Genomic DNA, 15,190 nt, shown 5'->3' with positions numbered 1-15,190 from the left:
GTTGAGGTTTTTCCATGGTGGACTCCACATATGCAGATATATAAAGGATCTCTGGTGTCCTCAACACAGAGAAGTCCTAATATGGGAACTCTTTTCATTAATAATGAACATTGCCTGCTTTGTAATTTAAGATACGCTCGGGGAGTTGCCTGAGGAATATGAAAGTTATGTGACTTGCCCATGATCATATAACTGGCCAGATATCATGGACATGATTTGAACTCAGAACTTTTTGCTTCCAAGCTCAGCACTTTCTTTACTAGAAAATGGTGTTTCTGTTTATGTATGTTAAATAATTGTCATCTCTATGTGAACTTGAAAATTGACTTTTGCCTCACATTTGCCCTTGTTGGGAATGGAGTTGGAAAGAGTAGAATTATAAAAACATAGTTTTAAAATGCAATTTGTGCCAGAAGTTTAAAGTCTAAAGGTAAATGGGTTAAGTTTCTCAAACTTACCAGTTGACTTAAAAAAAAATGTTCTAACAGCCAAAACATTCCTATTGATTGTCTCGGGAGTTCACAGGACTAATTCTAATGTTATTATACCTATTCTAATAATATGTAGCATTTATATCATGCTTTAAGGTTTGCAAAGTACTTTACAGATTATTATCTCATTTGATCCTAACAATAAACTTGGAAGGTAGGTATTATTATTATTGTCCCTATTAGTTGAGAAAACTAAGGCCAACAGAGGTTAAGTGACTTGCTCAGGGTCTTGTTAAGTGTCTGAGGCTGGATTTGAAGTCAGATCTTCTAGGCTCCAGGTCTGGTATTTGTACACTACATCACTTAGCTGCTTTTGGGTGACGTACTCTTTTCATGAGAAGCTCAATTAATCTTGATCAACTGCTTCAAAACTTGACAGGTCTATGACCTCATTAATGTCACTACTCCTTTTGTCTGTGAATGTTGCCACCTAGACACACCTTCTTAGCTTGTGTAACTCTTGTCAATGGCTGCCTATAAATCCTACATATCACTTCCATTCAACGTAATGCGGAGCTTCCTCTGAATCTATTGGCATCGAAAATACCAGTGGGGCAAATAGGCTGTCTGTGAGTGACTCTACTCTCGCTGCATAACTAACCTACCTTCTTTTCTGCTCATATATTGCTTGATAATATCTTTCATATTACTTATCCTATGTATTTGTTGATTGGTGGTATACCAAAGCCTAATATCACCCAATATGCACCTTGACACTGACATTGGAGTGAGTTTATTTTTTTCATAGAAACAGTGGCATTTCAAGCTTCATAGCCATATAACATCATTGGAAGGATATCAACATAAAAAAAAATAAACCTCTGTTTCAGGGAAAAGTATGTCAGAGACATTAAAAATTGTCTATTAATGGACAATTTTCCAAATGCAACCCAGTCTACTCTCTTTCTGCTATTCAATATTGGCTTCAGCTTATTGTCTACCTGAAGTGTTTGTTCAAGATATAAGTACTAATGGAATAATTCCATGAGTTGTATATCTATCTACATTATAGTACCTGAACAATGGGAATTCTTTGTCCACTTAGTTTATCCTATGTAGATTAATTTGGCTGAACACTTTTGACTGATAAAGGAACTCATTTAGGAGGCTTTGCAATGTTCATAACTTTATGAAATCAATATAATGTTATCAACAAACAGGATGAAATAAAGTTCAGATAATTTAAAATGTACATTTGTTGAATTACCAAAGAGTTAATTATAATAAAGATGGCAATATACTTTTTTTTTTACCTTTGTCACCATTGGCAATATATTTTTTACCTGAAAAAAACTTTTTTTTTTAAGTCAAACTAGAAAAACATCAATTATGTCTTATTAACTGATGAGGGTGAATAGTCTAATAGTAAATGGGTTTTTTCAATTACAGTAATTAGCATTTATTTAGTGTCATTCTGTTTAAAAAATTATCTGCATTACTTGATAATAAAAAATATTCCTAAGAAAATCAAAAGTTTATAACTCGCATGTGGAAAACTAAGTCTTTTCTTTAACTGAATCTTATTGTTATATAGTTCCTCTTGTTTTCTTGAAAGTATTCAAGGCATTGTCTTCAATTTTCCCTTCCCTTTCCCCCCTTCATTTTTCCTCTTCCTATAGATTTAACGTCAATTCTCTTGTATGGCCAGTCCAGATTACTATATATATATCTCAAAAGTTTTGTCCATATTGTGGCCTTGTCTGGGTAAACTAATCTACCTCTACCTCATTATTATTTGGTGATGTGAATGCTCTGTATCCTTCAAGACCTAAACTTATGCTTTACCTTTCTTATAAAGCCTTCCTCATAAATCCAGCTCACATTGTATTCTTACTTTTCTGGTATCCCAAGATTGTCTCCATATTCCAAAGTAGGTCCAGTAATTGATTCCCTTATGAGATTGTAGGCCTCTGGAAAGCAAGATCTACCATACTGGTCTTTGATATCTCTCATGTTGCTTTATATGGTGTTGGACAAATAGAATTCTTAGAATGTAGATCTTACAAAACATATAGTCCAACCCCCTCTGTTGTTCCAGATAGGGAAAATGAACCCTAGGGAGATAATGTGGGTTCCCCATCTTTTCTTTATGAGATTAAAATATCTCTTTATTTTTAAGACCTTCTTTCTCTTTTTATATTGATGATTCCATCTTCTTTCCATTTGTTGTCCTCTCTCTAGAAACAAAGTATGTAAGACACTTATAGAACTCACAGATTTCAAGTTTTTTTGAAATAATAAACCAACAAAGAGTATTTACTTATTAAGCACTTATTGTGTGTCCAACACTGCTCTAATTATTGGAGATACAAAGAAAAAAAATTAAACAGCCCTTGTGCCCAGAAATCTTATATTTTATTAAGGGAGAAAATGTGTACCCATGTAAGGATATACAAGATAAATATTAAAAAAAAATTAAAAAATACAAAGAAATTTGGAGAGTAGAGAACAGCCGCTAGAGGAACCAGATATAGAAAGTTACATTTGAGCTGAACTTTGAAAGAAAAATTAGGAACTCTTAAAAGGCAGAGATGAGAGAAGGAAGGCATTTTAGGCACAGGGAATTCCTATAGAGATGAAAGATGGAATGAGGAATAGCAAGAAGGTCAATTTTGCTGGACAAAAGAGGATTTTCTGAGAGAAATGTATAATGATATTAGAAAGTTGGGGTGGAGATAGGTTGTGTAGGGTTTAAATCCAAACAGAATCACAGAGAAGCCAAATGACTTGCCCAGGTTTCCATGGGTACTAAATGGTCAAGATGGGATTTGAAACAGAGTACTCTGAATGCACATTCACTGTTCTTTCCATTATTTTAAAGAAAATAAAAATGTATGCTTTATTAAAATAAAATATATCAATGAAAAAGAAAGAACATTATGTACTGGGGCAGTTGGTAGGTAGTGCTGGCTGCAGTGCTCAGAGGGACAGTTACTATCATTTCTTGCTGCTCTCTTCTATTTCAATGAGAAATGGCTGCCATATAATCTTGTCAATTACTTAATCACCTGAGAGGAGTGAGTATATTGTTCAGCCACCAGGTGGCACCCTAGCTACCAATATGGAACCTATTCCCCTCTTGGATTAAGACTCTTGCCCTCTTGGTCAGCCAGCAATGACTGTAGATAGGTTCAATAGCTTTTTAGAAAGTATGGCGTAGAATCAGAGGAGTGCTGTTATGTGTTTAACAACCAGTTCTCTGAAAATTCACTACACAGTTTTAAATTAATCAGCATTATTCACATTTCCCATCACTTTTCTTAAATCTAGACAATCACTGGAACAAAACAACAATAACAACAACAACAAAATTCAGCACTGATTTGTACAGTATTTACCATTTTTTTTTTAAATTTTACAATTGTAGACAGATTCAGTGAGTTCCAGCACAACCTTGGCTTGAATATATTCAAATTTAACAACAACAAAAATGCAGAATTTCCTCTCCTCAAGGCCCCCAATTCCTTTGGTCTAGTTTCATACACTCAAGTACAATCACCCAAATACCTAAGATTCAGCAATTCACTACTGATGGTTGTGTGGATTATTAACACTATCAGAAAGCTTAAGAAATTCAAACAAGTAAAACTAAACTTCAACCAGCAGGCTGCAATGACACTGAGTCTTGGAGTTGTTTCTTCTGCTTCCTCCCTTCTCCATCCACTGCTCCCTTCCTCAAGCCTTTCTACGGGAAAAGGAAATAAAAGAGATGAGCAAACTCAAAAGTACTGGTAGCTTCTTCAGCAAGTGTCCTAAGGAAGCAACAGGGAAAGAAACTGTGGACTGGAATTCTGTTTGATTCACCAATGGCAGCTGCAAGTATCACCCATAGCTTGACTTGGTCACTCTCCATGTAGCCTGGCTGCCTCTAGTCCATTCCCATCTGGTCCATACCAGATGGCCACCCAAGGACTGCCCAGCCTCTATAAATGGCTCCATAAAGAAATCTCATTTCATGCTTAATATTTTCCTCTTAGTCATAAAGCCATCATACCTCTCCTCCCTGCAACAGAATCTGTGCAAACTTTGAATGCCTCCTTCCTCTTCTTCCTTCTCTTTTTCACAACCTTAAAAGAAAAAAAGAAAAGTCTGGGTACAAGTCTCTCCAAGGGCAAAAGAAATGGAAACCCAAGAACTATGAGAAATATATGCCTGCACACATTTCCTAGCTTATTTGAATCTCTCTATAATCCCCTTTTTTTTTAGCCTCATCCTCCCAGGTGGTCTTGGAACTGAGTTACACCAAGGTTTGCTAAGATGCCAAAAATATTATTTATAAGGGGGATAATTATGTAGTTGGTACCACAAAAAGTTGGAAAAAATATGATTCTGTTTCACAGATTTTTAAAGGGAATATTTTAAGGAGAATAAGAAAAACCAAAAAAGTGTTTACATAAAATTTAAATATTCATATTTTGTACTTCTTTCCCTCCCCTCAGCTCCAATTACACCACACTTGATTCTTCTGTAGCTAGTTATCTTATAAAAAGCCAGCATAATTAGGGAGGGGTGATCAGGATCCCATTACCATTTGCCTGCTGGCATTTTGAACTCAATGTCCCATAGGAACCTCATATTCCTTAGGGGGCCATCTCCAATCATCCTGATTTATATCTTGCCACTGGACCTAGGTGGCACTGGAGGAGAAAATGAGGCTGGTGACTTTGCACAACTCTTCCTCACTTAAATCTAATTCACTTGAAAGTTGTGAGTTATCATTTTCACTTTTTTTTTGTAATCCCAATTGAATGAATGAATGAAGCATTTATTGAGTTTACTATTTAAAAGCACGTTGTGCTAGGGACTGGGATGCAAATAAAAAGGTAAAGCAGAGTCTACTCTCTCAGAGCTTACGTTCTAGTGGGAGAGATAACACAAATGGAAGGTTTTAGCTGCAAGTCAGATGGAAAAGTCCCATGGTCCTTAGAATGCAGCAGCCAAGCAGATGGTAATGTTTCTTCTCTAACGTCATTTCTAATGATAAAATTGTATCAATTTCTGGTGTTGTGCCATGTGACAGTGCCAAGAACTTTGGCGACAGAATTTTCCTTCCTGGGTTTTCAGTAGTTGTGGCTGTAGCACTTACAGGAGCAGTTACCAAGCTGCATCTTCACAGGGGTTGCTTCCCAAGATGTTGACTTTGGGTATTGCATTGGAAGCTTTGCTATTCCCAAGGCTCTTGGGTTCAGGGTTCTGGACTGCTTCCATCGGGGGCCAAGGAGAGATGGTGGTCAAAGAGGTTATGGTGGTTTGACTTGCTCAGCACCTGTTGCCTTCTGTCTCCTCTCAGACTAGCCTGCTTCTTCATCTAGATTAGCCCATCTCACTCGTGAATGGCAGTCGGTTGACAGTTGGCAAAGATGGCCAGCCTGTTTCCTACAGGAGCCACCTACCCAAATGATGGAGTAGTCTTGGAGTGGAACTGATGAGGGGGGGGTTTGGAGGGTGCCGTCACCTCTAGGTGGCTCCTGTTCTTATCTGCCTGTTAGTGATAGTTGGTCAGCAATTGTTATTGGTGGTGATAAGAAAGATGTGGCACCCCCCCACACACACACACACAATGACCTTGGTTTCAGGTGCTGAGCTGGAAGCAGGTCTGGTGCTTTGAGGGAAATTGCTCTTCTCAAGTCTCCTGGACTCAGTCTCTTGGGCTGTCTCCATCAGAGTCTGAAGGGCAATGGTGGTCAAGGTGGTGACAGTACATATTGCCTACTGTCTCCCCCTTAGGGAGCTCTGACGCTTCAGCTAAGTGGCTTGCCTCTTCCTCAGGGAGAATTTATTCATGTAAGCATGTGTGCATATACATATATATGCATAAACATAATATACACACATACATAACACAATATAATATGCAGCATGTTGCATACACATATATAACACAAACATGCATGTGTTTATGCACATATATGTATACTTATGGACTTATACCATTATGAAAAAGTGTGTTATTGTGTATAATTAAATAGTTAAATCTTTAAGACATTTTCCGTTTGCATTATGATTTGGTTATTTTTCACTTAATGCAATAAGCATGTTTCACTGTAATCAGTTTACAAGGCAGAATATGTTCATTGAATTTTGTTAGTCATTGTCTTTGACTATAATATCAGAAATGTATAATGAATTACATATATTTAATTCAATCACCTAAAACTGAAATTTTTCCAATTCCATGTTCAGTTTCTTTATATGTGCAAACATGTGTGCATGTGTGCACATAAATGTGATGCGTAAGTAGAGACATGGTACACATGTGGACACTTGTAAAGACAGAATCAGTCCCTCTAAAAGAGGGGGTGGGGAACAATAGCTGTATTAATAGTAGCTAAGCATTTAGCCTATCTACAGATCCAAAAAAAGGGGCAACGCTATTTCACAACAGTCAATCAGTAAATAACCATTTATTAAATAACCACTCTGGGCCAGATACTCTGCTAAGCCATGGTGACACCAAAAAACAGTCCCTGACCTCCAGAAGCTCATAATCTAGTGGAGGAGACAACATGCAAATAATTGTGTAAAAACAACATACACATATGTACATATACATATATGTGCATACATAGGCACATATATTCATATAGACATAGATATACATAGACACATACCTATACACGCACATGTATGCAGACATATATGCATATATACATACACACATACATGTGTGTTTTATAGGAGTGTATACTCATATATACACATATACAGATATTTATACACATATGTACATATACCGATATTCAAATATATACACATGCACATAAACTTACACATAAGTTCATATATCCAAACATATATAAATATATATGCACCCCTATTTGCATGCATATATGTACACATACATAATATGTGCTCACATGTATGAAAATCAACAGAGGAGAGGCACTAAAACTTAGAGGGATAAGGCATGAGGATTTTATTGTGACTTGAAGGAAATCAGAGAAGCCAGGAGGCAGAGATGAGGAAGGAGAGCCTGCCCAGAATGGAACCGTAACAGGACTTTATTCCTTTTTATTGTGTGTCATAAAGGCCCTAAGAGTAAGGGTACCTATAGCAAACCTGTTTCCAGCAAACCTGTTGTTGTCATCAGAGAAGCAAGTATTTAAGTAAACACTTTGTTTTCTCTTTTTTTAATCCCGCTGCTTTATGCTCAGGTTCTCAGATTGTCACACCTATCCTCAATACACTTAGTTGAAACTGTAATTTTTCCTTATCCCTTTAGTCAGGAAGTTGCTTTAAAAATGGGAGCAACAAAATGACTGTGCTTCTCCTTGTAGACAGCTGCCAAATTCTCTTGGATCTTTGGAGCAGATATAAGTAAAAATCCACACCCAGAGGTGACCATGTTTATTTGGTGGTGCAATTGGTCCCTGTAGTGCGTATTATTTTTGAACAATGCATGGCCATTTCAGGTTATGATTGTCCTGTTTTGTATTCCATGAGCTAAGTTTTCTAAACTTGCTCATTTATTACACTCATTTGTCTTATAAAAAGCCTGTAACTTGAGAGAGGGAGAAGCTATGAGAACTTTTTAGAAAATATTTTATATTACAACAGATATAAAGAAAAGAGCTAAACTTCCATTTTTCGACGCTGCACTATTTTTTCCATATTGCTAGAACAATGTGATCTCAATCTTTATATTTCGTAAGAGCAAAAGCAAGGCTCATCCTAATGGTCGAACAATATGGTTCATAAATAAAATATATATTCCAACATATTATGAACTTAGGTAGCTCCTCTTTGAACATAAAAAAGGGGAATCTGCTAGGTTTGACTGTAGGATTGGGGTAAGGAGATACCTTGAGTTCAAAGACTTCCATTCTTCACTCTGCCATCTAGCTCGACCTTCATAGAAAACCAAGACATAATTCAGATATTTATATACATATATCTTTAGATTTTGTTGTTGCTGTTGCTTTTTGGGTGGGGTGGGTGGTTGGTTGGTCAGAACTTTGACTTAATTGGTATAGGGAAATCCTGGTGGGTAAACATTATCAGAGAAGACTAGCACCTGCCCTAAAACTTGTCATCGTAAACAATTGTTGGGGTCCAGTTAGTGTGTGTGCAAGGTAGGATTCATATTGAGGTTGTCCTGACTCCATGGCCAGCTTTGTACAAGGCAATGTTCCCTCTCCTGCTTGAGTTTGAGAGAGAGAGAGAGAGAGAGAGAGAGTCTCTGATTTGTTCTCAATTTTGTGCTCTCTCTTTAGATAGTCACCATATACTCTTTGATTGTTGGAGAAGATGCAATTAAATGAGGGGACCACATTTGTGTGGTTGGTTTACTAAGCAAAGACCTAATAAAAGAGGTTTCCTCAAGAGATTGTGTGTGTGTGTGTGTGTGTGTGTGTGTGTGTGTGTGTGTTATTAAACATTGACTTTCTTTCCTACTTTCTTATTATGTTTAAAACTGGGTGCTTTTTGTTTGTTTGTTTTGATTGGGGAGAAGGGCAAAAGGGGAGGAAACTGTCTTCAGGGTCAAGAGGCTTGTTCCAAGAATGACGTGTATTTCATCGTTCTGGATCATGTCAATCATTTCTACAGATTACTATGTCACTTCTGATAATTTCATAATGAGAACTTTTTTTCTTTGTTTTCTTTTGTTTCTGACAGCTACCCTGCTGTGTGTGAATTCTTACAGCACAATAACTTGTTATCTATACTCCGAGCCCATGAAGCCCAAGATGCCGGGTGAGTGATTTCTGGGACTTTACATGATGTCATTTGGTCTTCCTTCCCTGCTTTTAGGGCTGGAGGATGGGCAGGAAGGGGATGTGGATTTGGAGCCCTGCAGACAGTGTTAGACATTTTTGGTGTGGTTGGCCTTGCTGAACAGTTTGTTGCTGTTATAAAGGACAGCACTTTGGAAGAATGGGAGAGGATTGTTTTGAGAAATAGAGGTTTTCCCAAAAGTCTTAATACAGTTTAATGTTTTAATAGCTTAAAACTGCACCAAGACTTTTGGGACACTTTTTTAGGCCATATGGGTAATATAAAAACAAAGGCTGTCAATAGCATTTGGAAGTATCTCTTAAGCACTATAATTTTATATAGTTTATATATATATCTATGTGCATGTGATATATAAACTATATAATTTTATATGTTTTTAAAAATAATTATTTATAAATCTTTTAAAGTTTGATAAAGGCTTCCCATACTCCCATTCTCATTTGACCCTTACAACAACACTGTGAGGTAAGTGCCACAAGTCTATTTACTCCCCCAAACAGGAAACTGAGGCCTGATGAAAAAATAAATGAATTGTTCAGGATCACCCAGCTAGTTATGATGTATGATGTGACCTTCAGACCCAGGCCTTGATGACGCAAAGTCAAGTGCTCTATCCACTAAGCCATACTGTCTCCCAAACTGGACTATTTACTGACCCCTAAAATCTTCCTGTCCTGCCCCACCTTCATATATGCACATTACATTCTTCCCTTACCAGGAAGAGATACTATTCTTGTGCCCCATGTCCACTTTTAGGAATTCTTCTTCTTCTTCTTCTTCTTCTTCTTCTTCTTCTTCTTCTTCTTCTTCTTCTTCTTCTTCTTCTTCTTCTTCTTCTTCTTCTTCTCCTCCTCCTCCTCCTCCTCCTCCTCCTCCTCCTTTTCTTCTTTTTTTCTTCTTCTTTTTCTTCTCTCTCTCTTTCTCTGTCTGTCTCTTTATTTCTCTCTCTCTCTCTCTCTAAGTCACAGCTTACATGCCTTTTCCTAAATAATGCCACAGCTACAAGTGATTCTTGTCTCTTGAAGTTTCTCTGTATGAACTTAATAACAGGAAAACTTGTATTCTCTTTATGTACACACATAGACAAACACACACATAGATACACATATAATATACCATATATATTTATATGGACAAGAATATGCCTTCTTGTGTAGATGGACATATGTATCTGTATATATATATACAGACATCTATGTGTGCACACATGTATGTGTGTATACATATACACACATACATATGCTTATAAACGTCTTGAGGACAGGAACAGGGTTGTTTTCCATCTTTATATATTTATTGTTTTGTATATGATAAGCATTTAATAAATATTATATATTTGCATATTAATTCACATGGTTGTATATAACTATATAAAATTATATCATATATTATATGATTATATATAATAAATTTGTTTGTTTATTGTATATAATAAATATTATATATGTATATAATAAATATATATTTGTGTCCCTAGCACTTAGCGCAGTACTGTGTACATAGTAAGCACTCAATAAATGCTATATTTATTCCTTTTTTCAATTAAATGCAAAGATACAAGACCATATGTCCCAACTAAAATACACATATTTATGCATAGAATTGCACAAATCAACCACACAAACCATGTTAAACATTCAAGTAATTTGCTTGACCCAGAGGTCTGAGAACCTTCATGGTAATGACAGCAGCCCCTGTGCTGGTGCCAGGAATCTGGGTGACATCAGAAATCTATTGAAAATTGGAACTTTGGGCACTTTCCTACAGCAGGTTTGACAGAAATAAAGAGGAGAAGAGTGAGGGAGTTACCTTATAATCAGAAGAGGGATGCCCTCCAGTGCATTGTATCCAGGAAGCATTTAAACTGCTGCTCTCACAGCTTGACTTTCCAAAGTGTGAGTGCCTGCATAAGCTTCATACTTTGCCTTGGTGGGATGATAATATAGCTAGATGCCAGTGGTGTGACACATCCTGACATCTGTGAGCAGTCAGTCAACAAGCATTTATTAGATATTTATTATGTGCCGGGCACTGTGGGAGGCGGTTGTGGGGCCTTGGGAGGGGCATAGAGACAAAAAACGAAATAGCCCCTGCTCTCCAGGAGTTCAATCGAATCACATTCCAAGTTCTAATCACAATCAGGTTGCTTCATTCATTTAAATGTTGGGCACTTTTTGTGAACTAGATGAAAGAAAAAAACATGTGTCTCCCTACATATAGATTCAACCTTTTATTTCACTGAAGAATTCATCTTATTTTCTGAGCTCCGATTCTGAATTCTTTCTTGGTAGACCAGGTCATTCTGTCCAAGAAAATTCATTACCTAGATAGCGTATATTCTGACCACATCACTTCACTGAAACAAAGTGCTGGTGATTTGACCATGACAGAGGTTTGAGGGTGGACATGAAGAGGTCCCTTCCTACACTACTCCTATCACTAGCCCTTGACCAAGAAACTAAGCAAACAAACAAAAAGCTCCTATTGGGGGGCAGCTAGGTGGTGCAGTGGATAGAGCTCTGGCCTTGGAGTCAGGAGGACCTGAGTTCAAATTCCGCCTCAGACACATAACACCTGCTAGCTGTGTGACCCTGGGCAAGTCACTTAACTCGAAGCTTCTGTTGGGAAGAAACATATACACTCAAGGATCTCTCTATCAGAGGTGCATTTGGGATGCCCAGAATACCTATCCAAACTCAAAAGCCCAATGCCTGCATACCTTTTAGAAGCTGTGAGTCAGTCTGGCAGAGATCCTGAGTGAAATCCATCTGACTACTGTACCTAGGCCTTTATGTGTCTGAAATCATCCTGTCTATATGGAGAAGTTTGTCAAATCAGGTCTTTTCAACTGAACAAGTATTGTTGAGTGCCACTAAGGGTGGAATTGAGCAATTGATTCGATGGGGTCACTGAAATAGCTTCAAACAATCTTTTGAACCAGCTATTTATTGTCCTATAGACATAGCCTGTTTGTAAAATCATGGGCCTAAAATTGAGGACCGAGCTCACACAATATTGCTCATTCCCATAGACAAGGTAAATGTTTTTTAGAGATTCCCAAAGGACTAGAAAGATTTTCTTCCTGGAGATATCCTGAAATTATATTGTATCCTATCTAATAAGGTTCTATGTTTTCACTAGATAATTCAGCACAGTTAAGAATGGTTTGCCTGCCAAAAATAGCTTACAGGAGACACCTAAGGGGAACTAACATTTTATTTTCAGGGCAGTGCATTGCAGTAAATTTTCTAGATTGATATTCCAAAAAGCTATTCCCTAAAAGTAGCAAAATACTTTTTTTTTTCCACCTCAGTGGAAGAAAGCCATGATCTACCACTTCTTTTGATTAGTTGAGAAATAGGTGTTGTATTATGCATTATTCTTGCCTTCAGGAAAATAAAATAGTAACCGAATTGTTGATGTATTTTCAAAGATCCCTAGTTTCCAATTCCATTACTGATCGACTAAACATTACCTTGCTAGGAGAACCATCTTTGACCCACGAAAGCCAGAAGGAATGGGAGATGGATGAATATGAGTTGAAAATCTAAACATGTGAATTCTTAAACTTGGCTGAATGTTCTTTTGAAGGCAAATTGCTATTCCAGGAAAAATTGTTTATAGGCAAAGCTATCTCACTAGTGCATCTGTAAATCTGGAGAATAATTGGCTTGGGCATTAGTGATCTGGCTTGATATTGCATTATCAACGATTATCTGTGGCTTTCTGAAAAAAAATATTATATAAGAATCCATGCTATACAAAGTATGTCCTGTGCCATTTAAAATATAGGAATTATATGAGAATTCTTCCTAAGATTCTGCCAACGGTTGTGGGAACCTGGGGAAAATTATGAAAAACAGTCTTGTTTCTAACTTATAATTTATTTTATTTTATTTTATTTTATATTCAGGTATCGCATGTATAGGAAAAGTCAAACAACAGGCTTCCCTTCTCTAATTACAATCTTTTCAGCACCAAACTATCTAGATGTCTACAATAACAAAGGTAAGTCACTCGGATCCCTCTTGAATCTTTGAGGAGTATGTACTCCGTTTAACTTCAGCTTTTGCTTCGTTAAGGGTGTGTTAGGCTAACATATCCTTAAATCATGTTGCATCATAGCGTCTTTAGTTTACCATGTTTCATTTTTCAGTCTCTTAATCACTCATTGCCTCCAGGACATTTCATGGGACTCTGAAGTTAGAGATTGGATGTCAATTTAGATGCATTGCTAGAGGGAACTTCTTTACAAAGAAGTGAGTTTTGTGAGTTCCCTGTAACAATGAATTCATAGTTCTGTTTTTAAAAAACAGTTATTTTTCTTTCCTTTATTTTCCCAGTTATATTTATTCAATGTATACAATTATATTTAGTACATATATACATGCCCGTGCATAATATAATGTGTATATAATCATATACATATATATTGGCTATTGTTATTTCAGTTAGATATGTGTGTATATTTATTGTATTATTTATTTATGTTGATATACTGTTATTATATATATATATAGTTATTTTAGCATATATATAAAACTGATATATATATACACATATATTTGTTACTGTTGTTTCAGTTATCATATATGTGTGTGTATATATATCAGTGATAACTGATATATATCTGTTATTGTTATTTCGGTTATCATTACTATTATTGTCCATTATGCTGTACTAGATATCTCATGTTTTTCACATAAATGTAAGAGCCAATCTCCATACTTCTTAAGTAAATAAGACTTAAATCACTAAATACAGAAGATGATTAAATGTCAAAATAAATGATATAGACACTAAGTTTTAGAAATTCAAAAGAGAGGAAGATCACATTAGGCTGAAATCACCAGTGAAGGACTTGTGAATGATGTGGCACTTAAGTAGGATTTTAAAGGATAAGTACAACTTGAATAGACTTCCTTGAATAAGATAAGGAACCAACTTCAGTGAAGGTCAGAATTAAAATTGAGCATGCCATGTTTAAGGGCTGTGAACCAAAGTGGAAGGACTTAGGCAGGGAAGTAATGGGAAACAAATATAAAACAAACAAACTTTATACATACATATACATATACATATATACATACATATATGTGTGTATACACACACACACATATGAAAAGATCCAGATTATAAAGAGCTTTTAATATCAAAATGAAGAGTCTGACCATTTAACCGGGGGAAATGGAGACTTTATCAGAGGCTTTTGAATAGGGAAAGAAGAGGGTTTTTGGGGGTTTTTTTGTTTGTTTTTTTAAGATGGCCATAGGTAGAACGGATTGAAGTGCCAGGAGACAGTAGTCTAAGCATGATATGAAAAAAGCATAAAGTAGAATAATGGCAGTGAGAAGAAAGAAATTAGGAGATACTTCAAGGGAAAAATAAATAAATCATGATCACTCATAGGATAAGGGGGTACAGGAGGAGGAAAGAGTTAAAGATACTCCAAAACTGTGACCCTAGGTGACTGGGGAATGATGACGTGACTGGCAGAAATAGGAAAGATGTGGGATTGGAGAATGGAGAGGGAGGAATTGGTTTGGGAAGAAATCAAGTTCAATTTTATAGGTCATAAGTAATTACTAGTGGGTCACCAATCTCCTTTTTTCCTATTTTTAAAAATTTTAAAAATAGAGGTTCATAAGTCTTCAATAGCTTCCTTACGTGCTGTCGGAAGTAGTCATGAATTGATATAATCTGTTTTAACTTTCTCCATACCAGTTTCACATTTTCCTGTATATTGTTTCTTGCTGTTATTATAAGTCTTGCCAGCCTTATAAATAAAGGTAGAAATCCAGGTATTGTTTTTCCTATTTAATACAGGAAGAAAAAGCTACAACAAAGCAACTTGGCTGGCTGGTTTACAACAAAATTAGAGTCTTCCTAATGTCGCCCCAATAAACCAAGTTGATATCTCAAAGTCCTTTTCAGCTTTTTGATTCTGAGTTTTACCAAAGTTA

At 36.4% G+C, this 15,190-nt stretch overlaps 1 protein-coding gene across 1 annotated transcript in view; it reads left to right on the top strand.

Annotated features, from left to right (window-relative positions):
- The window catches only part of PPP3CA (protein phosphatase 3 catalytic subunit alpha), a 381,077-nt gene that overhangs the window by 309,061 nt on the left and 56,826 nt on the right, over positions 1-15,190 (top strand). Inside the window, exons 7-8 of the mRNA XM_027853359.1 lie at positions 9,108-9,185; positions 13,141-13,235. Coding sequence (XP_027709160.1) covers positions 9,108-9,185; positions 13,141-13,235 — 173 coding nt within the window. The remainder of the gene's footprint in view (positions 1-9,107; positions 9,186-13,140; positions 13,236-15,190) is intronic.

This window comes from Vombatus ursinus, unplaced genomic scaffold (assembly GCF_900497805.2).
Source record: "Vombatus ursinus unplaced genomic scaffold, bare-nosed wombat genome assembly UNPS02009975.1, whole genome shotgun sequence".
Taxonomy (NCBI): Eukaryota; Metazoa; Chordata; class Mammalia; order Diprotodontia; family Vombatidae; genus Vombatus; species Vombatus ursinus.
Note: the sequence above shows the minus strand (reverse complement) of the source record. Positions and strands in the feature narration are given on the sequence as shown.